We start from the raw sequence: 25602 nt of genomic DNA on the forward strand, positions 1-25602 counted from the left end.
ACAACTCTGTTCCATTTTAATAATTTTTTTTCTGAAATTTTTACAGTGTATAGCTCCGACATTTCTGAAGACAAAGGTACCTGCTTTAAGTTTTTATTCTTATCATGATAAAGGTTATGAATTTTTCAAAGAAAAAGGTGCGGATTTGTGCATTGCAAAGTTTAATCGCAAAAGTTGTGTGACGAAGTTTAAAATTTAGCTTGTTAATCACGTTTATTTGAAAGTAGAGAGTACAAAGAAGTTTTCTGGTAAGTTTTAGATCAAAATGTTTTATAGAAAAAAAAATAGTGCTTTTAATGTCGACATATAATGCTTATTTTTTTAGGGGCAGACAATCTAGGTCTAATTTCTCACCTTTAGTGCTATCCTTGGATTATAAGCTTTCATTTGACACCTCATTTGTCATTCTACCTAGTATAATGACGGAGAAGTAAACGTTCTTATTCTATTATTCTTGTAGGTACATTTAACATTGATTGAAATTATGAAAGAAATGGCATGGCAACACTGTGACGCACAAACATAAGATTCAGCTGTGCGTTACATAGGGTGCACTAATATCCAAGCTGCCCCAGGATTTTATAGCTTTTTAAAATATTCTCGTTCATGTAAAGATTTTTCCGCAACTCAATCTGAATTTTACTATAAGGCAAACCTTATTTGCAGTTAGAAGAACATTAATCTATAATCTATAGGACAATCTTCTTCTTCTTGCGGTACCGTCTTCTATCGGAGGTTGGCTACCACCACAGCAATTTTAACTTTGTTGGCTGCAGCTCTAAACAACTGTATTGAACTTCACCCATAGTACCACTCCCTTAAATTTCCCAACCAGGAAATCTTCCTACGTCTCACATTTCTCTTTCCCGAGATTTTTCCTTGGATTATGAGTCCTAGCAGCGAGTACTTTTCCCTTCTCATTATGTGGCCTAGATATTATAGTTTTATCATTTGTATTGTTTTTATGACTTCGCATTCCTTCCCCATCTTGAGCAAAACATCTTGATTTGTTACTTATATATGCCCATGGTATTTTCCACATCCTCCTGTAGCACCTCATCTCGAATGCCTCAATGTTTCTGATGTTTATCTTTTTCAGTGTCCAAGCTTCCATGCCGTACAACAGTACGGAGAAAACATAGCACCTTAACATTCTCGTTCTTAATTTCAAATTTATGTCCCGGCAGCATAGGAACTTTTTCATTTTGATAAATGATTGTCTCGCTATTTCTATTCGCCTCTTAATTTCTCTTGTCTGGTCATTAGTATCAGTAAACCAAACCTCTAAATATTTGTAAGACGTAACTCTTTCAACTTGCTTATTATTTATGGTTAAATTCAGATTGGTGTATAGCTTCTTTGTATCAATCATAAAAGTCTTTTTGATGATCAGTTTTAGAGCATACTTGTTGGTATGAGTGTTTATGTTTTCCAGCAAATACTGTAAATTTGCTAGGTTATCTGTTACTATTAGCGTGTCATCAGCGTATCGTATATTGATAATTAACTCTCCGTTAATGTTCATACCAATGTTTTGCTAGCTCTAGGAGCGCTTCTTGACATATTGTTTAGCTATATATATATATATATATTGAATAGTAGTGGAGAAAGCACACAACCCTGACGCACACCTCGACGAATCTCAATTTCTTCGGTTAACTGAAGAAATAGGACATTCTATAAGTCAATATTTTTATACAGGTTGTTTTAGTAATATGTGTAAATATCTTAAATACACAATTGGGTATCAAAATGTAACAATTTGAAATGTATAATTATTTACAGAGTGAACCAAAAGTCTGGAAACAGCTAATTATCTCTTAAATAGATGGTCCGAATTGTATAGGTAATACCGGAATACGCCTATTATGTAATATTGAGATTTCAAATTTGATACTTGCAATATTGCCAGATTTACCACTTTTCTGATATCATAAGTTACTTTGGTTTTTTAAATACAACAGCTATATATTGTATTATTATTGTAATCCTTGCTTCTATGCCAGTTCAACCATATGTAACACTTGGTATTTTAACAAGTAACGACGGCCATAAATATATAATCATATCCCTTCTACCATACAATGGTGTAGGGTTTAACGACACGACCAAATATGTGTACCAAATATTAAAAAAATATACAGGGTGGTTTTAAAGTTATGAGTCCAGAAAGAAATGGGCAAAATTGATGACACCCTGTAACTCGGTTATAAAAATCGGTGAGGCAATAAATGTAGTATATCTAGAATCGCCTCAGCAACCTCTATTCACCATTTAAGTATTTCCGTTTCCCAATGAAACACCCTGTATAAATGTTTTTTTTATATGGCAATACTTAAAAATGCATTACTAAAAAAAATTGTCAGAACAACCCTCGCATTAAGCCACAAATTATCTACTTAGTTTGGTTTTTAAAATCAAATACTTACTTAATAGCTCTTTGTCCAGACAAAGTGGTCTCGAATCTTGGTTGGACATAATTCCAGGCTCCTTGGTTCTTGTGTTCTTCTTGCAGCCAAGAAATCTGAGCATTTGGATATTTAGCACATTCTTGCTTCAATAAATCGAATGGGAAAGGAGTAAGCTAAAAAATAAAAGACAGTTTTAGGGTCAATTTTACAATGTCAATTAAACGTGATAAACTTTATAAACGTTACATGTTTGTTATTTTTAAAACGTTTTTATACGCTTCACTTGTTCTTTTTCTCTTTGTCACTTTGTCCGGGAAAAATCTTATAATCAATGCAATATTCAACAGTTTTTACATGGATGCATTGAGTTTTATTATTCCAAAAAATCATAGCTTATTTTATTACTGTTGCACTAGAACTTATATGCCAAGTATTTATCTCCATACCTAACATCCAATATGGTCTACAACAGTCCCTGCTCAATTTATTAGACTCGCCCCAGAAATAAGTTTTTTTAATTTGAAACACCTTAAAAGTATGTTCAGAGTCATACAGAACTGGTGAATGGGTTAAATAGCAATTACTTAATAATCGTGCTACCGAATTAAGGCCATCGGTACATAATTCGCAAATATTTTACGGGTATCCCTACTTTTTCTGTCTTTACACGGCAAATTACGTGTAGTAAAATTCACACTGGTATGGATATGTACAAACATTACTAGAATGTCATTCTACTTGAAAATGTCATCATTAATTTAAAGAGATGGCCTTTGAATGTTCTTGGATAACTGTTATTTTTATAATTGCAAATTATTAATTTAGTTAATAAATGTGATAATTTTTTCACTAACTATGTATTCAGTGATTGTAATGATTTATATGTACAACAAAAACTAATACTCAATCGAGAAAAGAGGAAAAGTGTTAAAGTGATTTTTTAATAATATATTGTTACTATGGAACGCTTACAATTTTGAACATCTTTAACAACAAAATACTTGGATCACAGAATATATTATCCTGATGTATTCTCTGCTTGGATCTTCCACAAATAATACACAATAAATAACTTTTTATTAAGTTCACGTCTTAAATCAATTATTTATCAAATACACTATATATCAATATTATTTAATCAACAACTCAAAATATTCCCGATGCCATGTCAAATATTTAAAATTGTCACTGATTGTCACTGTCTGACTGACAGTATGCTGACAATATTCTATTCGACTGAGTGCGTTGTATGACAAAGATAGATTTGGAAATATTACCACGGACATTGTGTTCATTTTTTTCGAATCCTGAAAAAACCAATAAATATTTTTGAAAAATTTAAACGCAGAATGAAATACTATATTATTATCGAGGGCCGAAAGTCCCTTAGAATAAATAAAAAGTTTATTTTGAATGAGATATTGTAAATTAAATATCACACTAAATTTTCTCTTAGATCTTCACCCCTGTAACTTATTAAAATAAACATTATAGAAGTTCTCAGGGACTTTCGGCCCTCGCCAATAACGTAATCTTTCATTCTGCGTTTAAATTTTTCAAAAATACTTATTAGTTTTCTCAGGATTCGAAAAAAATGAATCCCCGTTTGAATAGCATTGCAGCCGAAAATACGTACCCATCCTCTTGAGTTAAAAATAGTGAAACTTTTGATTGAATTGTGAAAAATTGACAGATGGCAATAGAATGGGGTAAAAGTGTGCAATGACTCGACTTTTTTCAACTTTGGTTTTTTAGCTAAATTAGTGATTGGTGATCAATTTTCGTAACATTTGCAGTGGTGAGTGTTAATATTGCTCTATCTTGATGTTAATTTTTAATTAGTTTAATTTATTTTAAGATATTAATAGAAATATGTTAATTTCTAAAAGATCAATATCTTGGATTGGAATTTGTTCATATGGGTGATTGTAAAGATCATTCTGTTGAGCAAATCTCTTCTGTAAGTGCTCTATTAGAGAATATCACATGTTGTCAGAGAGAAATAGCAAAAAATGTGGTGTATCTTAATCATCAGTTAGAAGGTTGAGTCAAAAACCTAAAGAGACCTTAATCTAAACCTGTAACATCGATTTGGAGAGGTTGGTATGGCAGAAAGATTTCAGTCACCTCCAGAGGGCAACGAATTTTAAAGAATTCAATTGTAAAATACAGAAAAGTCACCCATAGCGATATAAGGAATAAATTGGAAGAAGCTGAGTGTTCAGTATCGGAGTCCACTGTACGCCGAAATCTGTACAGTATGGGATCCAAACATCAGAGGCCAGTTAAGGAACCAACTAAAGAGTCGACTATCACCATAAATGCTCAAAAACGCTTAGTTTTGCCAATTTGCATAAAAACTCTCTAGTCATATAATATTTATGCAAACTGGCCGAAACTAAGCGTTTTTTGAACATCTGTGGTGATGGTTTAGGTCCTTAACTAGCCACTAGCCTATACCATTTTAATCCGATACTGTAGCAATTTCGGCGTACAGTGGACTCCGATACTGAACACTCAGCTTCTTCCAATTTATTCCTTATATCGCTATGGATGACTCTTCTGTATTTTACAACTGAATTCTTTAAAATTCATGGCCCTCTGGAGGTGACTGAAATCTTTCTGGCATATCGACCATTTCAAATTGATGTAACAGGTTGTTTTTCTTTAGGGTTTTGACCCAACCTTTGAACTGACGAGTAAGATCCATCACATTTTTTTGCTATTTCTCTTTGGCAACATGAGATACTTTCTAATAGAGCAGTAACAGAAGAGACTTGCTCAAAATAAAAATCTTTACAATCACCCATATGAAAAAATTTTAATCGAAGATAATCATCTTTTAGAAATTAACATATTTCTATTAATATCTTAAAATAAATTAAACAAATTAAAAACTAACATTAAAATAGAGCAATATTAATACTCACCACTGCAAATTTTACAAAAAATTGATCACCAATCACTAATTTAACTAAAAAACTAAAGTTGAAAAAAGTCGAGTCATTGCACACTTTTACTCCATTTTATTGCCATCTGTCAATTTTTCACAATTCAATCAAAAGTTTCACAATTTTTAACTTAATTATGTAGCAGGATTATTAAGTAATTGTTATTTGACCCATTTAGCAGTTCTGTATTACTTTGAACATACTTTTAAGGTGTTTCAAATGAAAAAACTGATATTTCTAGGGTGAGTCTAATAAATTGAACATTGACTGTAGTGGCTAGTTAATTATGTAGCAGGATTATTAAGTAATTGTTATTTGACCCATTTAGCAGTTCTGTATTACTTTGAACATACTTTTAAGGTGTTTCAAATGAAAAACTGATATTTCTAGGGTGAGTCTAATAAATTGAACATTGACTGTAGTGGCTAGTTATATATATAGCTAAACTGGTGATAGGTATAGTCGAACAAACAAGCACATCAATTAATTTTTTCTTAATCATAGCAATAATCCTCTGGTAGTGGTAATTATGATTATAGGTCATGTGGTACACCCTGTCAACGCGGGGGACAATCTTATGTGTATGCTTTATGTGTGATTTACAAAAACAAGAGATTATTTAAAATTTACTATTAATTTTGTGCTAATGTATCAATACATTATTACAAATTTGCTATAAATACTGTACATGGTAGAATATGTCTGATATAATACATAAATATAGTTTAAATATAGAAAAATACGAAGAGATTTTAAGGCTGACAGCCAAAATGTGACGTCACGACTGTCATATTGTTATTATTTTTGTAAACAAAGGTTGAAAAGCCAGGATTTAACCATTCTCAAACCTTTTTAATTCTTATAAAGTTAAATGTTTGCTTCCTCTGCTGCTTTTTCTGCTTAAGCATAGTGTTTTAAGATAATACATACTACCATAATTCGGTCTTAAAATTCTATGAAATATGGTTTTTTTAGTGATATCCCCCCAAGCAAATGTTAGGAACTTTTATGAACCATTGTATTTTGTATAATAAAAATGGTAATGTGCTTTGACCCGGATTGTAAACACTATAGTGATGTAGATTCTTTGTGCTGCCAAAGGATCTGGTTGAAAAGAAGAGGTGGATTTCATTAGTAAGATATGAAAATGGAATGAAGAAAAAGAACTGAATTTATCGCCCATGGGGGACGACTGTCGACATGTCATATCCCCTCCATGTCAACCCTCCCAGCGGATAGTGCGTCAGTTTTAGGTATAACTTTAAATTTCTCATGTTTATTATTGACAATAAATTAACGACTTTTGCAAACTTACTTGTTCAACACGTGTCATAGCGATCTTACTCTCCAATCCCTTCTCTTTGATGGCTTTCAAGACATCAAAGTACACTTTTCCGGTACAGAACAGCAATCTTTCGACACCTTCTGGGTTCTTTGATGCAGGTCCGCTCTCGGGAATAATTCTCTGGAATTCTGTTCCTTCGTTCATGTCATCGAACGAGCTCCTAGCTTCAGGATGACGTAACAAGCTCTTGGGGGTCATGATGATCAAGGGTTTTCTGAAAGGCAAAGCTATTTGTCTTCTGAGGATGTGGAAGAGATTGGCCGGTGTAGTGCAGTTGGCGACGATCCAGTTGATATCGTGAAGTTGACGAACGGCAAAGTCGTCGCTTTCAGGTGGGAAGTAGTCGGGGTCGTCTGAGGACATTTGCAAGAAACGTTCCAAACGAGCGCTGGAGTGTTCAGGACCTTGACCTAAAATAAATCAGGATATACAGGGTGATTAAGAAGGTCTAACCTTAGTTGTAGATTTTAGGCCTCAAAATATGATGATTCTGCCCAACAAGACTATTACAAATATTCAGCCGTGTGATGGATGACCAAAGTTATCTTTAGCGTAAAGTTATCCTGTAGTTAAGTTATAATCCTCGAATTGGTGTGATGTATCATATTTAACTTAACTACTTGCGTTATTTCTTGACAGTTCTTGAGTTACCTGATATATCAACTGTCACTTTATAACGCGACGTTAAAACTCAAGTTATGAGATAACTCTGTAGTTATGTCAGGTTAGGTTCATCTTTTGACTTGTTTTTAGACAGAAATCAAGAGAATTTAGAAGCTAATAATGTAATAATTAAGAATAGAAGGGTAATACAATTTTAAAAATTATACAAAAATCAAATCGAGAGATACAAGTCGAAATTTTATTTTAAGTACCTACTGTGCTTTCTATCCAGAGTTGCCAGATGATATTTTATAAATCCCCCACTTAGAAACTGAAATTCCCTCAAATTCAAATTCAATTGAAGCTCAAATACCCCAAATTTAAATTTTTGCCGCATTTTAATAAATTAGTAGTCAAATTAAGAGAACAGTATTAAACCAAAATTATACTACTTATCAACGAGGGAACTGGAAATAATTCATAGTTCCTATCGTCTTCTATTATATGGGAGTATAATATACAGTTCTATGTACATTCGCAAATTTAATTTACCATGACCCCTTAAAATCCTCCATAATTTTTCGCCCCCAAAAAATCCCACTACAATTTCTGCTTAGAAAAATTTCCCTAGACGCTTTCAAATTACCGCAAAATTGTGGTAAAATACACCAATCTGGCAACCCTGTTTCTATCTACCGTTTGAAACACCACCGAACCCGAACAACTGTTTGCTGTTCGGAACTGTTCGGTCATCGACGATGGCCGACGATGGGTATTTACTTTTACGGTCATCTACCCATCCTGTAGCATGTTCCGATCGCTCTCTCGCACTCACTCCAACTTGTACTATTTCGACATAAGGTTCTCTTTGTTACTTCAGACTTTGTTCCTCAAATGTTATTTCTAATATAACGTTGAAGAAATAACTATCTCATAACTATGAAGAATACATCACACCGAATTTTACCTAAATAGTCATGGGCACCGTTATACCTGAGAGTAAACTTAACTTTAACTCAAACGTTAAAGATAACTTCGGTCATCCATCACACGGCTGATTGCTAGTTTCCGAGATACCGGGTGTTTACAGTTTAAATAAGAATTTTAATTTTCAGTAGTAATTACACGAGAGCTCTAAAATTATCGATGTGTATCGCGAGTGACATTTTGGCAGTTTTAATTTCACGACCCGGAGGGGAGTTTTACTTGTAGCGATTTAAACGGAAAAATTGCCATTTTTGCTCTTATTTGTTAAAAACTAAAATTCTCGTCCGAACTGTAACGGGCATTTTTGTATTTATAATATATTAGGTATATAACACCCAAAATACCCATTTGCAACCTGGCTGGTCAAGTGTCCCGAATGTGGTATATTTTTGCCTTATTTCCCTGGAGTAATTAATACCTGGGCTCTGATTCTAATTCAAATTTCGACTCAAAACAGGTCGCAATCAATATGGCAACGTTGGAATGCGACTTTGCGATCCTTGTGGATTTCAGTAGAATTAATTAAAGGACGTCATTAAATTTCGATAGGTCGCAATTAATTTCGACTCCTCAAAAGTGGTTGAAATTATAATTTCGAGTCGAAATTATTGTGACACGGACATGAATGAATGGCCGAAAGCGAGGTTAGGTTTAGTTTAGGAGATTTGCGTTTTGTTTGTTTCTTGCAAGGAAAACTAAAGCAAAATGTATTACTATGGCTGGCTTAGAAATATAATAATTGAGAATGTCCACAACGTGAATTACGAAAGATGTAAGGTAATAATCTGGGAAAATTAGTATAAAACAAGGAAAATTATGTACCAGCTATTTTATTGCTGGACATGCTGGAATCAAATCTCAAGGTTTCATATATTAGTAATATAGCTATGTAAAGTCCGCATAAAGTGTGCTATTGAAGTGTGCAGTTAGAACTAATATCGAAATGAATAAGAATCGCTATAAATTGCGACTGTCATGGCGGAGTCGAAATTAAATGGCGACCTCGAAATGAATTAGAATCAGGCCCCAGGAGATGTATTTTTCCTTGTATTATTAATTGCAACAAGTTAAAATGCCTTCCAGCAACGAGAAATTTACACGGTTTTATGTAAAGCGCACACTCAGTACGATCCTGAATCAGTTCAACATTCTGCTGGAACAAAGCTTATATCCCCAGTTAGAACTAATATCGAAATGAATAAGAATCGCTATAAATTGCAACTGTCATGGCGGAGTCGAAATTAAATTGCGACCTCGAAATGAATTAGAATCAGGCCCCTGATGAGATATAATATCATTCAACAATTTAAAAATTTGAAATTTCTTACCTTCCATTCCGTGAGGCAACAACATAACCAAACCGGTTTGACGTACCCACTTAGCTTGTCCGCTAGACAACATCTGGTCAACAATACATTGAGCGGTATTGCAGAAATCTCCAAATTGAGCTTCCCATATCACTAGAGCGTTGGGATTGGTCATAGAATAGCCGAGTTCAAAACCGAGTACACCATATTCAGAGAGGGAGCTGTTGCAGACTGTGTAAGGTGCTTGATCAGGATATAAGTTGCACAATGGGCTGTAAAAAGAATACAATGAATGATTTAATCACATGGGCTGTATTACTTAATTTTTCTCATTATACTACGCAGTGTGGTCTAACCTCTTTTTGATTCTAATTTTGCTTGAAATTAGCTTAAGTTTCAACCCAGGACATTTAAATTCCACAGCATACTCCAATGCCGATTTTTCTCTATAGATGGATATAATAAACACACAGTTAAACAATATTTGATATCTTACCGGTATGTAGCCTTATCAACAGTTTGATGATGCAGAACGTGATGTCTGTGTGAGAAAGTGCCTCTCTCAACGTCTTGACCAGACAATCTAACGTGGATACCTTCCTTCAACAAGGAACCGAAAGCCATGGCTTCACCAAGAGCCCAATCAGCAATTCTATTTTCAACCATTTCCATTCTGGATTTGAGAATACGTTCAATACCTATGGTAAAAACCGTGGGGTAGTAAAAGCAGATTAAAAACTCAATGATATATAAGTTAACTATATACAGGGCGTTATTAAATAAGTATGACAAATTTTAAGGGATACATGAAAAAATAATCACAGTTTGCTCTATAAACGTATGTCCGCAAATGCTTCGTTTCCGAGATATGGGGTGTTGAAATTTTTATTTCAAACTGCCAATTTATTTATTACTCTAAGACCGGTTGAGTTATGAAAATGAAATTTTGTGGGTTTTAAGAGGTAATTATTGCGCATTTTTTGACATACAATTAAGAATTTTGTATGCATCATTGATTTTTGCATTTTTGTATGCATCACTGAATTTTTTAAAGAAAAAAATAGTACGCCACTGAGATATTTCAAATTAAAAATTATTTCTAAATTCCACGTTTAATTTAATTTATGATAAAAAACCTTTCTTCCATTTTTTTTCATATCTTCCACCGTTTTTATGCAAAAAATAAAACATCTTGGCGCGTATTCTTCATTTTTTAATACATCAAGGCGGGTTTACATTACTAGTGAATAACGAACGTGGTTCACACTAAAAAAACAAGCGTTATCTACGCTTCTGTGCAATACGTGAGAAACGTTATTGTGTTTACACTGGACACGAGAGTTTTATGTGTTATTAGTGGACATGTCATCATCATTATTTATATTAGAGGTTACTATTACAACCTGCGGAATAATAGCTATTATTTCTCCAGTACGTTTTGCTGTAAAAATTTCAATTTCAAGCTGAGCAACAATTCTTTCTACTGCTGCGTTTCGTGTGCCATTCTTTTTATACCTTGCGTCAGAATCAATTCCAGAGTACAGGATCACTTTCGTACAATTCTACAAATCTAACATATAACGGTCTCTCGTTTATTCAGATGCTCATTTTGAGGGTAAAAGCACGTGCTTAATCAAATACAAACTCTCTACGACTCTCTTTAGAGCGGGAAATATTTAACATGTTTAATGTCTATCGTGGCGTGGCGTAGACCATTCGTGAGACAACCGTGCTTCACGAAGATCTGTTTACATTACTCGTGTAGCACGGGCTAACTACGTAAGCGTAAGCCACGTTCGTTATTCACTAGTAATGTCAACCCGCCTTTATGAGGAACTAACCAATATAATAATACCTACTAAACTAGAACAATAACAAAAAATATTAATAATAAGATTTTAACTAGGTGCAATGCTTCAACAAATGTTCAAAATGATCTCCTTCAGAGGTGACAGAACAATTTTATACTCATCATTGGCTCGAGTACGGGTGATGGTCTGAATTTTTTAAAGAAAAAAACAGTACGACACTGTGATATGTCAAATTAAAAAGCATTTTTAAATTCTCCGTTCAATTTACGACAAAAAATCTTTCTTGTCTTTTTTTCATATCAGGCGCCGTTTTTATGCAAAAAAATAAAACATCCGAACGTTTACAAAGTATTGCATATGGAAACTACCTCGAATACTTTGTAAACGTTAAGATGTTTTATTTTTTTGTATAAAAACGGCGCCTCAAATGAAAAAAGGCAAGATATATTTTTTGTGACAGATTATACGACAAATTCAAAAATGATTTTTAATGTGACATAATATCTCAGTGGCCTACTATTTTTTTCTTTAAAAAAATTCAAACCATTCAAACCAAAATCTTCTGTCACCTCAGGAGGTCATTTTGAACATTTCTTGTAGTTTTGCACCTAGTTAAAATCTTATTAGTGATAATGTTATTGTTCTAGTTTACTATTTTTGTATTGGATAGTTCTTGATAATGCATTATAGTCCATGTGGTGAGACCGCTCCCGTCTGGAAAAATTTCTGATTCGGTTTCTTTGTGGGTTCCTATTCAAAAATGTCCCCTTTAAACAAATCTGAAGGGTGTCGGGCGGAATTTTTGGGCAGAAATTGATTAAACAATTTTTTTAAACAAATACAAAAGATCACTCGTTTTTGCTCTAGAATATATATTTTTAGGTTTTTTGGGTCATTCTAAACAAGAAAGGTGTCTTGTAGTTTTTCTTAAAAATTGATAGTTTTCGAGTTATAGGCGATTTAAAATCTGAAAAATGCGAAAATACACATTTTCGCGGCTTAAAAACTCACATTTAAATGAGTATTTTTAAGGTTGTCAGATACTTAATTTGAAGGTTAAATATTCAGCTTCAAGATTCTGAAGAGTGATCGCGTCTAACTTTAATTTATACCGTTGTTTTTTAATTGCTAAATATGCATGTTTATCCGATTGTTTTGCCTGTGCGGCGCGCTCTATTTAAAAAATCTCCTATTTTCCTCCAAAAAATATTTTTTCTAGATTGTTTGGGATATTCTAAATAAAATAAGTTTCTTGACATTTTTCTCAAAAGTTAATAGTTTTAAAGTTATAAGCGATTTAAACTCCGAAAAATGACAAAAAAACGCATTTTCGGATTTTAAATCGCTTATAACTTTAAAACCATTACCTTTAGAGAAAAATGTCAAGAAACTTATTTTATTTAGAATGTCCCAAAGAATCTACAAAAAATATTTTTCGGAGGAAAATAGGAGATTTTTGAAATAGCGCGCCGCACCGGCAAAAAAATCGGATGGACATGCATATTTAACAATTAAAAAACAACGATTTAAATTAAGGTTAAACGCGATCACTCTTCAGAATCTTGAAGCTGAATGTTTAAACTTCAATTTAAGTATCTGGAAACCTCAAAAATACTAATTTAAATATGAGTTTTTAAGCCTCGAAAATGCGTATTTTCGCATTTTTCAGATTTTAAATCGCCTATAACTCGAAAACTGTCAATTTTTGAGAAAATTTACAAGATACCTTTCTTGTTTAGAATGACCCACAAAACTTAAAAATATATGTTCCGGAGCAAAACAACGTGATCTTTTGTATTTGTTTAAAAAAATTGTTTAAACAATTTCTGCCCAAAAATTCCGCCCGGCACTCTTCAGATTTGTTTAAAGGGGACATTTTTGAATAGGAATCCACAAAGAAACCGAATCAGAAATTTTTCCAGACGGGAGCGGTCTCACCACATGGACTATTAAGAAATAAAAAATACACGCCAAGATGTTTTATATTTTTGCATAAAAACGGTGCACCGTATGAAAAAAAGCAACATAGGTTTTTATCATAAATTAAACGTGGAATTTAGAAATAATTTTTAATTTGAAATATCTCAGTGGCGTAGGTATTATTTTTTTCTTTAAAAAAATTCAGACGATTACCAAAATTCTTAATTGTATGTCAAAAAATGCGCAGTAATTACCTCTTAAAACTCACCAAATTTCATTTTAATAGATCAACTGAAGCTATTAATGCAAGAAGGTGTTAACCAGCAAATTACATAATGTGAGATAATTAAGTTCAAAGTTTATTGACTAGAACTTTTTTGCTAATAATTCAATTTGCATTTTACAAAAACAAGTGTTAAGTAAATGAAACCACAATTTTTTGAGGATACATATAGTCCTATAAATCAATAAGACTAAGAGAGTTTTTATAAAAAATACGAAAAAAATGTAAGTAAACACCTTTTTGTACAAACATATTTTTACATTTGAGAATCAAATAACACATAAAAAGGAGTTCAAAAAAGTTTATTGCTAAAAAAACTAGAAAATTTGTGTAACTTATAGTTAATAAAAAAATGATTTAATTATCGTCTTCTTTTCTGAGGCCATGGTAAAAAGCCCGGAAGTTTTCTGGAATGTATGGCATTTGCTGTTGAATATTTTTATATTTTTTAGATGCTATTGGCCTACTTTTATTCACTGGCCATAAGATTTCACCTGTACTTGAAGTTGACTGGCGCGTTGCAGTTCCTTTACTTTTTAAAATGGAAACTTCTTTCCAATTGTCATCATCATTTAGAGAATATCTGTACTTTGTTTTACCAAATTCCGTAATTTTTATCCACTTTACATTCTTTAAATGATATTTTTTCACCATTGTCAGCTTTTTTTTTATTTATTAGTTTCAATTTATTAGGAATTGTTTTACATCCACAAACTTATCTTTCATTCTAATAATATGAAAAGGAGTTTTTCTCCTGCACTGTACCATGGTGTTTACATACTCATCCACTGTGTAAATATTCTGATGCTTTCTTACTTTTTCGAAAGCAAACAAAATCCCGGTCGGAATCCATAAATGTATAGCCCACTTCAGGGAATTTTTTATGTTCTATTGTATCAAAAACACCTTGTTTTATCAAGTAATGCCAAACACATATAATAAACCAGTTTTTGTTTTGACCACCTGCTGAGTCACTCCAGACTACAAGATGTTTTTGCTGTGGTTTCAGAGTGGTTAAGAATGCTAGCAGGCAACTTCCAACTTCCTCAGGTCCACGACCTCCCTTGTCTTCTGTCCAAAGATGAAAATACCCCTTGCCGTTTGGCTGGTTTTTGTTAATAACGTACACTCCTAAGTTATAGAGCCATACCTACCTTAAATAAAAAGCAGTCTAGTGGAGATTTTAGGTAATGGAAGAGTTTTTTGCATGTCAAAAATAATGTATAGGTATAACATCAGTTTTAGCCAACTCCATATCTTTTTTTTGTTCTTCAAAGGCTTTCTTAAATTTCTCAGAATGTCCATCTGTTGCTTTACCATAGTCGCAGACTTTACGAGTATCCGATCGGGGAGTACCAAATCCCAAGTTAAAATCTTTAACAAATATTCTCCTGTACATTGCTTCTGACACAATATTCTCCAGTTTCCTCCTGACACAGTACGCTTCGTATAACTCGAACATCTTATTTATTGATAAGGTGGGTGATAAATACAGCCGAGAAGGGTTCTTATTACGAGCATAGTGGGACATTTCTGCTGAGAAAGACTTAATATGTTCATGAACAATCATTTTGGTTTCTGCTGGTATTGCTTTTGGCCGATTGTGATGACGACCTCTTTCGTCCTTTTTCGCAGTTAATTTATCAGCTGTTATTTGATTTCGAATTAAATCAAATTTTTTTAAACCAATATCAAGCATAGATAAAACTGCGTCTTTACAAACCTTCCAAGATTCTCCATCTATTTAAAAAAATATTCGTAAGAATTTGTGCAAACAGCATGTAAAGTGGGCCTCTTTACTCCAATAGGTTTCATCAAACTAAACAAGTACAGATTTTTGTCGTCATTTTGTAATAAATAGTAGTGGTTAAATAGTAAGCTTCTATCTTCATCCGTAAAACGTGAATCACATTTTAGTCGACATTTTTCTTTACACAACAGCTTACCTACACTTGACTTTTTAGCATGACTGCACCTGACCTTTATAGTTTATTTATGATTTTCCAGCAGCCTTGTTGTTCTTTTTTTTCATTTCTCATCTCTCACAACAAAATAATTGCACCGAAAACAAACACAACGGCATGTAATAACACCTGATAAACAATTAATGCTTGATTTACCGCGCAAAAATAGGCAGATTTTCTTCTGCATATTCTGCAAAAAGGTGTTAACTGCTCTGTCGACACCTTCTTGCAGATACGTCGAGAGTTATCACCTTTATGCACTTCAGGTCCTTTGATAATGGGATATTAACTCCTTTTTTATATACATTTTTAGGGCTATTAATGCCATCTTTTAACAAAAGGCTTTACTACTTAATAGAAATGGATGTTAACACCTATTTGCATTTGATAAGATCAAATTTACAAAAATGTAAGTTAACACCTTCTTGCATTAATAGCTTCAACTGGTCTTTGTTATACTTATTTACTGGCACCCTGTATATGTTAATGTAAATATGTACGTTTTTCTATTACAAATCTCTTACCTTTGTGGATAATGAATTCAGTAGCGTTTGGTGGTGGAGCAGAAAATCGTTTTCCAATATGTACCAAGGTGTCTTCGTTAACTCCGGTGGGGTTGACTTTCAAGGGGTCTTTTCCTTCAAAGAAACCTGACCAGGGACTGTCGATCCAATCCTTGTATTTGATATGGGTTTCTTGTTGAGCTCTTTCGAAAGCTTCATCGCAGATTTTGTCGTATTTCGCTTTAACAGACTTCACTTCGTCTTCGTTAACAATTCCTGTTTAAACAATAGTCAAAGATTACTAAATAGAAGTTGAAAGCGACTCCAAAGAAGTCGAAAGCTCGAAAACAGTTAAATCCAACATAGCGCAACTCCAAACCTGGCAGTGCTAAAGGAGGACTATATTGCTTACCTTCGGTGATTAGTTGTTCAGCGTATTTATCTATGCAGGGTTTGGTCTGTTTGATCTTTCTGTACATAAGGGGCTGTGTGAACATCGGCTCGTCAATTTCGTTATGTCCATTCCTACGATAGCATACCAAATCGATGATGACGTCTTTATGGAAAGTTGCTCTCCATTCTGCAGCGATGTTACATACGTGAATAACACTTTCTGGATCGTCTGCGTTGACGTGGAATATTGGTGCGTTAACTACACGAGCAACATCTAAAAAAACAATATACTATCATTTACTGACTACAATTTATCCTGATAAAAGTTTCTGCCAATATTATTTTCATATAACATTGGGTCTATTGAATAAAAAGAAGTATTTGCTTTTACTTCCTCGTATTTAAGTATTTGCTTAATATTAATTAAATAAAGCATTAAAGAAGTGACTTTATTCAATTACTATTAAGTAAATACTTAAATATTTGTAAGTAAAAGCAAATACTTCTTGTTATTCAATAGACTCATTATGTTAGATGAGTAAAAGATGATACTCTCTGAAAATTTCACATTGATTGGACCAAATTGCCGAAATACAGCATGTTGAATATCCCTAACTTCGACCTGCTTTGTAACAGGTTCGCGCCAGTGCGCTTGAGCGTAGTGAGAAACGTTTAACAGCTGTTCCCATTCTCTTTTATAAATTACTACGCGATGCAAAAACATATTCCGGTGTGCATCACTTTACGATTTGACAGAAAAAAAAAAGAAATTGAAAAGAAAGACAATACTTTAAACGTGTTTTGCTCAAAACTGCTTGTTTCAAAGGTGGTGGACATTGTAACTCAAAAACTACTGGACCGATACACTTAATGCATAAATTTTCTTTATACATTTTGTGAGGTAGCGTTGTCGAGATATTTAAAAAAAAAACGAATAAAATCCTTTATAAAAGGTATATTTGTTAAAATCCCTAAAAAGGGCTATATCACAGAACTAGTTTTCGATCGGATGATCGATCATCATCAGGGCTTACTTAAAATGTGTATAACCTGATAAGATAATGCAAAGTTTTTAAAATTTTGACTACGGTTTTAAAAAGTTATAGGTTATAGCTTATACTCACATGATTCTAACATGCTAACCACCAAAATACAAAAATATGTGGGTGAAAACCCTTTACAATTGATCCGTCATGGAAACACAGATGAATTATGTGAACTTAAACATGGATGATGGATGTCTAAAATATTCAATGAATTATGCTCTAGGTACCATTGAGCTCGAAATTGACTTGTTCAGGAAGTTGAAAATTTCCCTGTTAGTTATGTAGGATCTAGTGTAAAGCTTGTTAAATTGAAAACAGTAACTGCAATCACTCCACTGTGATAAATAATCAATTAAAATGAATATAAACTTGATGTTATAGTTAGAATGTTTTCAATGAGGGTGGTAGGGAAACCACATTACACATTAAATCGAAACTGCGAAATCGATATTGAACCCTCTTGTGATTACACCTGGAGTTTAGAAAAGTATTTTATGTTGATTTCAAGTTATCGATTTTATTTGAATAGTTGGTAGTTGTTGGAGTTTGTGTAAGTTCAAGAAAAGATCACAGTAGGAGTGACAGAAGTGTAAAAATGTCTCAATAATCTAGGGGAGATATATAAAACAAGCTCAGACTTAGGCGACTAATTTCCAAGGACCCCGCAGGCTACCCGGAACCCTAAGGGTTTGAAAACAAACCGTCATAAGATGTAGTTGACAGTAGGGGGAGGAGAGGATGGAAGATGTATATGAGATAATTAATAAGAATGGGATATGGACAGTGGACGAGATATTTTTTGTTTTGTGCTTATTTTTTGTTTAACAATAATAAATATGTTGATTTTCACCCTTTTTTGCAAACAATTTCGTTGTTTTGACTTGTGATACCAAAAAGTAAAAAATCGTTAAAACTAAAAAAATAGACAGCGTTACCTCGAGAAACTCATAAACTAATAAAATCTTTTTGATTTTTTTGCTTCACATGATCCAATGATGAGTTCTGATGTCCACCGCAAAATGCATTTTTTTAGGTGTCATTTGCCACCGTTGGCTTATTTTTCAATATTGTTCCTTGAATTTTTTTTTGAATATTCTCTGAATTGTACTGAATATGCTTATTTAATTTAAAAATAAAATAATTCTATCTTACTTTCAAAAAAATTCACAAAAATGTGCTTGAAATGTTGATTTCAAATCCTACGCCCCCTCAAGGATAGCTATGACCATATTTTGATATGCAACCCATGCAAGTCGTAATAGGGAACATTTTTTTTTATTGCATAATAATGTGTACACATTTAAAATCTTCTGCGATTTAAAATAGTTCAAACGACCTGTGACGTCACATAGTTGAATTTTATGGTTATATTTATAGGTATATTCTTGTTCTTCTTCTTTAGTTTATTGGCCTCCACCTACTTGGGTATTTGGCCAGCTCATCGTCGCGGAATAAGGGAAAAATATTATTTATATTCTAATGACATTTATCGTATGTCGAAAATAAAAGAAAACACTATAAGTGTTGTTTAGTGCCATTTTGTAAAGGTACAAGTTTTCTATGTATTCATACGATAGTTCAAACGATCAAACGTATTTTCTACTGACGTTTATAATGTCTAATTTAAAATTATAATATGCTTCTTTTCATGAGCATTTTTCAGTGCGTCAAAATGATAGAAAAAAGGCAAGTCCGTGATAATATACATTTTAGTGACATGACATTTTAGTTAAATCTGACAGTTGTCAAATTTTATTTGCAATTTGGCATAAAAAACAAATCAATTATGTTTATTGCATTTATAAAATGGTATTTTCTTTGATTTGTATAGTCTTATAAATTGTACAGATTTATATTCGTAGATAATTATATAATTATATAATATATTATATAATTCGAAAATAATTTTTATTTCGATTATAGCGCCATCTATTGACAACTAGAATAAATGTTATAAATGTCACCGACGAAATGTAATCACCGACGTGCGTTTTTTTCTGTCACATGCAATTTAACGCGTTAGAAAGAAATCGAAAAACTGTGACGCACTGAAAGATCCTCATGAGAAAAAGCATACACAATTTTGTTTACTTTGTTGGTGCAGAATGTAAACACACAACCATATGACGTCACGACGCGTTTTGGGCTAGCTAAAATAATTTGAATTTAGAATCGTCTTTAGGTGCCAAACGGAACACAAAAACAACTTTTTTATCTTTGATACATGTTTTAAATTATATTCTGTTGTGATTTATAACATTTTTTTCGAATTTAAAATTTTATGCAAGTCTATGTATGAAATTTAACAAAAACTAAAAAAATATGGAAAAATTTTTTTTTTAAGAAACGCTTTTCTTTAGTTACGATTGACTAAAATTAAAAATATTATAAAAAAAAATCAACTAAAAAGCAAAAAATAAAAAAATTGAAAAAATATAACACATTCATCAAAGAAAAGCGTGGCGCGTCTTCATCGAATAAACGGTTTTCGCCCCACGCTTTTCTTTAACGAATGTGTTAGTTAGATTTTTTCAATTTTTTTATTTTTTGCTTTTTAGTTGATTTTTTTTATAATATTTTTAATTTTAGTCACTCATAACTAAAGAAAAGCGTTTCTTAAAAAAAATTTTTTTTCATATTTTTTTATTTTTTACTTTTTGTCTTACACTTTTCAAACATTAAAATATATCATCATGTTTCTTAAAATATGTATAAAACATATGATGTACTAACATGAAAAGTAGTCGGAATCGGCAAACATTTTTAAACTTTATTGTTTATTTATGAAGCATAGCGTAAACAATTAACGTAAAAAGTGAAATTATGTATAGTTCATATCATTAGCTACAATCCGTAAAAGTTTCAAGTTTTTACATTGTAAAAAACAAGAGAATTTAAGCATTTTCCATTAAAATCGTTTTTTTTTATTTAAACAATAAACATAAAAAATTTTTTTATTGATTATTCGTGTATTGTTCCCGCGAATGCATATGTCTGCAAATTTTCATTCATTTGCATTGGAGAAAAGGCACTCAAATTAACGTCTAAAGATTTGACGCAAACTATTGAACTAAATAAAAGCGTTTAAAAATGTTTCATCCAATAAACAGATGGGTGAAGGTCGAACTAGATTTGGATCCAGTACATGTAGGACATTTTTTAAAATTTTGTACACATAATTTAAATGTATTCTATAAAAATGAGAGGAATAAAATGCTATATTACCTGTACAATATGGTGAAGATCTGGAGAAACGAGGATCAGTGGTGAAACCAATTTGATTGTTAACAACAATATGGACGGTGCCGTGAGTTGTGTAATCTGGTAGTTCTGACAAGTGCATAGTTTCGAATACAACACCTTGGCCAGAGAATGCAGCATCACCGTGTAAGAGTATGGACATAACCTAAAAAATAACAAAAATAATGTGTCTCAAATTTCTCGTTCACATGTCTATGCTGCAAATCCTAGAGTTACAATACTCTTTGAGATACCAAAAATGATACTTCTTTTTACAACGATAACGAAACAGAAACAATAATCACACTACCCAACAACCCGAAATACCCGAAAAATCGTCCCAAAACTAAAACTAGACATTGATGTGATGTACAAAACAAATGGACACAAAGAAAAAATAAACAAAATTAATTATAGTAGTAGCGGTTTTTGAACCTTAAAACTTTTGATAATAATTTTTGGGTAATTAAACAAAGACAAATGGTCATAGTCTTTATGACGTGTCAATGACGTAATCATTAAAAACAGAGAATGTAACCATTTTGTAAAATAATTATAAAAGGGATTATGTATACAGTGATGATCGCACTAATAACCGGCAAAATAACGCAAAAGATGGAAAACATATTAAGTTGTGAGATAAAAAGAGATGAACCTAGTGGAGGTGTTCAATTTAGCGATAGTCACTTATAGATTGACATTATATTGATTGTTTCCCACCTTTAGATACATCGGACGAGTTTGAGAAATGCCACTGTCACAGTGACAGTTTTAGTTGACATACTCCTCTGATACGTCTAAAGGTGGGAAACAATCAATATAATGTCAATTTATATGTAACTATCGCTAAATTTAACAACTCGACTAGTTGTATTTCTTTTTATCTCGCAATTTAATATGTTTTCCAACTTTTGCGCTATTTTGCTGGTTATTAGCGCGCTCATCACTGTATATGGCAAAGTAATCCTTCATTCGAAAGCAAGCTCATTTTAAGCTATTTGCAAAGACACCTCCATAATTAACAGTCTGAGCCTAAAAACCTAAAAAATACTGATTTCAGATCCAAACTCAGCTGGAAGAACTGATAGGAGTAGCATCATTTGGGAGAACTGATAGGAAAAAACGAAACGTGTTGTCTCATGTTCAGACAAGATGTCCGAGTGTCCGAGCTTGGCTCAGTTCATGACTAGCTTCACTCCAATTCGCTTCCTTTTTCTTCAAAAAACCTAATAATGTTCGACTTGCGGCAATGCACCTACGATTTTCTCGGGGAATTCATTGAGATGTATAAAAGTCTTCCGCGTTTGTGGTAAGTGAAAAATAAAGAATATAGTGACCGTAATAAAAATCGTTCCGTATAAAGAACTAAGGACTAACCGAACTCGTTAAGATCGGTTTATAAAGAGCTGAAAAAAAAGTGAGAGCATGAGTTATCTCTGGAACTGGAGAAGAAGACATATTACATATTAAACAATCTTTGTGGTACCTATCTATTGCAATTTTTAAATGATCAAGATGTACCAAGGATGCCACGAGAAACTATACACGATGATGAGGAATCTTAGAAGGTAATTATGTTTATTTACAATCTACATCATTAAAAGAGTATTAAGTAAATTTGTTCCATGTTTTTGGGCATGAAGAAGAGACTTCCAATGATGTCTTATCTTATTCTATTTATGTTTAAGTTTTAAAATAGGTCCTGAGGCCAGGTTCTATCTAGTCTCCTTGTGGCAGGGCCATTATGGAATAATTCCCTTACTAACTCATTTTCATGGTGAATGGTACGCTCATTTTGTGACTACGTGGCTCGATGGATTTCTTCTCTGATGAAAGGTATATTTAAGTCTTTGTGAAGTGTTTGATTACTTACGTACCATGGTGCATCCACTATTGATCTTAGAACTTTAGACAAATCTTTGGATAATATTCAGTGATGTTGACTTTGCACAGCCCCAGAGGTGTAGTCCGTGAAGTGTTTGAAGTGTCCGTAAGTCTTTGTGAAGTGTTTGATTACTTACGTACCATGGTGCATCCACTATTGATCTTAGAACTTTAGACAAATCTTTGGATAATATTCAGTGATGTTGACTTTGCACAGCCCCAGAGGTGTAGTCCGTAGTACCAAATAGGTTTGAGTATTGCTTTGTACAGAAGAATTTTGTTTTGGATGTTGAGTTTTGATGTGCGCCCAAGGAGCCAATACATTTGCCGGAATTTCAAGTCTAGCTGTCTTCTTTTGGTCTGGATATGTTTCTTTGAAGTAAGACGTTGGTCAAGATGGAGGCCAAGGTATTTAACGTCTGTTACTGTTGGTATTCATACATTTTCGATTCTTTCAGGTGGGCATGTGTAAACGTTATTTGAGATGATTTTGTTTTGTTTACTTTTGTTCGCCATTTTGTGTACCATTCACTGAGTATGTCCAGATGGTGTTGCAGGTCTTGTGAGGCTTGTATGGGATCTTCATTTGCAGCTAGTATTGCTACGTCATCAGCAAAGGAAGCGATCGTAGTATTATGAGACTCTGGTATATCGGTTGTGTAGAGTGAGAAAAGCAGCGGCCCGAGAACACTACCTTGCGGAACTCCGGAGTTAATAGGACAGAGGCTGAATTGTTGGTCTTTGAATTTTACAGAGAAATATCTATTTGATAAGTAGGATTTGATTAGGAGGAAATAGTTACTAGATAGTGCTAATTTTACTTTGTAAAGCAGACCTCTGTTCCAAACTTTGTCAAACGCTTGTGAGATATCTAGGAATACAGCGTTGCAGTATTTCCTTTCTTCGAGAGTTTTTGATATTTCATTTACTATTCGATGGACTTGTTGTGTAGTAGAGTGATTTTCCCGAAAGCCAAACTGATGTTCTGGTAGTATTGTCAGGAATTCATGATCTGCGTATATTCTTTGTAGCAGCAATCTTTCAAAAACTTTGCTAACGATTGGGAGTAGGCTGATGGGTCGATAAGATGTTACTTCATTGGGCGCTTTGCCTGGCTTAAGGATCATTATGATTTCTGCAAATTTCCATATTTTTGGAAAGTATGATAAGCTTAGAATGCGATTAAATATTACTGTTAGCATAATAATGTCATAACCTGGAGCCTTTCGTGAGTTGAGTTTGGTTATTTCTTTCATGACTTCTATAGGAGTAAAACTTTTGATCGGAAGGGACATTTGACATTATGCGCTAATTAGTACTTCCACTTCTTTATCAGGGTCTGGTGGCTCGGTTTAATTAGTTCTTAATGATTATGTCACTGAAACGTCATAAAACTATGAACTAAGTAATACTTTAAAGAGAACAACAGAGCAAAACAAGAGGATGATTTAAGATATGGAATACATTACTTCATGACAGAAAAATAAGTAGTTATGAAAGAAATACAGTCGGAAAAATGAAAGATTACCCATGAACGATCATATCAATCACATATTATTAAGATTATTAATAATCTATGTCTCTCGTTTGTTATTTATAGCAAATACAAAATATGATCGTTCATGGGTAATCTTTCATTTTTCCGACTGTATATAAATAAAATAAAAGAGATTAAAAACTTTCTTCAGGAAGATTCGGAGCATGAAGTTATAAACAATTAAGCAGCTAAAGTGGCGAGCATAAATGAGTCTAAATCTTATTCCGACACTTACCTTTTTGCCTTCTCCGTCGCCTCTGTAGAACTGTTCGGCTCTAGTTTTTCCTTGGGCAACAGGATCGACAGTTTCCAAATGAGAGGGGTTTGCTACTACAGCCAGTCTTATATTTTTGTTTGTGACACGGTTCAATCTGAAAACAATAAACAAATCAATAGAACTAGTTTATCGAATTCATTGTGACAGGTGTGTGCAAGTTAAATATTGTTTCGATTTCCGTTCTATTTTCAATTTTCCTGCATTTTCGTTTATAAAAGTGATACTTTTGCATAAGAAGATAAAGACAAAAGGTAAAAGATAAGCAAAATGCCCTCAATCCCAGAATTCAATTTTTTTCATTTTTGTTACGTTATATGTGATTAAAAAATAAGACTTTTAACCCGCCATCCCTTCCCCCCTACCACCAAAAATGTAATTTTTTCTTCATTTTTATTATTTTTAGATGGAAAACAATAGATTTAAAAAATTTCAAAAAATTCACATGCCTAGTTGAGACTTCTACAAAACTATTTTTTATAGACCCGTAGGTTGAGTGTACATAACCTCAAAATGGATTTGCTGTTTCGAAAAAAGCGTATAACTTTTTTTGGAAACGGCTGCAGGTCTAATTTTTTTAAATAAATAAAACCTTACCTTTCAATGTATGTGCCCAAGTGGTATTTGACATCACCAGAACCATCATCGGCAGATTGCAAGCCAGCGAATTGGGTAAACAGTTGATGCAAGGGTTTGCGGCAAACGTTAGCTAATACATTAAGACGACCCCTGTGGGGCATACCCATAACTATACTTTCTACACCTAAGTCTGTTGACTTATCTATCACAGTTTTCATTGCAGGTATGAGGATTTCGCACCCCTCCAGTCCGAAACGTTTTTCGGAAGAGTACTTTCTTGCCAAGAACGATTCGAATCTACAAAAAAAAATGTGACGTCAAAAAATTGAGAATTTGTTGTGTACGTCGACTATCAAATGTTTATGCAATATACAGTCCAACCCGCTTATTAGAATACCGGTTATAGGAATAATCCAGTTTAACACATTCGCTGCCTACCGAAGATGATGGAACTAGGCTAGGAGCCATTCTGTTAAACGGCACCTGACTGAAGTAAAAAAATCAGGTGCTGGCGTGTGATCGGCAGCGAATGGGTTAAGGAATAGAAATTAGAGGTCCCGAAAC

The 25602-nt window shown here is 33.2% G+C and overlaps 1 protein-coding gene across 6 annotated transcripts in view; it reads right to left on the minus strand.

The window, feature by feature from the left end:
• LOC114347695 (2-oxoglutarate dehydrogenase complex component E1) overlaps positions 1 to 25602 on the minus strand; it is a 114265-nt gene that overhangs the window by 7702 nt on the left and 80961 nt on the right. For all 6 annotated transcript variants that reach the window (XM_028298409.2, XM_028298389.2, XM_028298397.2 and 3 more), the window contains 9 exons: positions 25057 to 25335; positions 24421 to 24556; positions 20750 to 20930; positions 16498 to 16752; positions 16107 to 16361; positions 10101 to 10302; positions 9626 to 9876; positions 6678 to 7117; positions 2430 to 2584 (listed from right to left, as the gene is read on the minus strand). In XM_028298409.2, the coding sequence (XP_028154210.1) occupies positions 2430 to 2584; positions 6678 to 7117; positions 9626 to 9876; positions 10101 to 10302; positions 16107 to 16361; positions 16498 to 16752; positions 20750 to 20930; positions 24421 to 24556; positions 25057 to 25335 (2154 nt within the window). The remainder of the gene's footprint in view (positions 1 to 2429; positions 2585 to 6677; positions 7118 to 9625; positions 9877 to 10100; positions 10303 to 16106; positions 16362 to 16497; positions 16753 to 20749; positions 20931 to 24420; positions 24557 to 25056; positions 25336 to 25602) is intronic.

This window comes from Diabrotica virgifera, chromosome 1 (assembly GCF_917563875.1).
Source record: "Diabrotica virgifera virgifera chromosome 1, PGI_DIABVI_V3a".
Lineage (NCBI taxonomy): Eukaryota > Metazoa > Arthropoda > Insecta > Coleoptera > Chrysomelidae > Diabrotica > Diabrotica virgifera.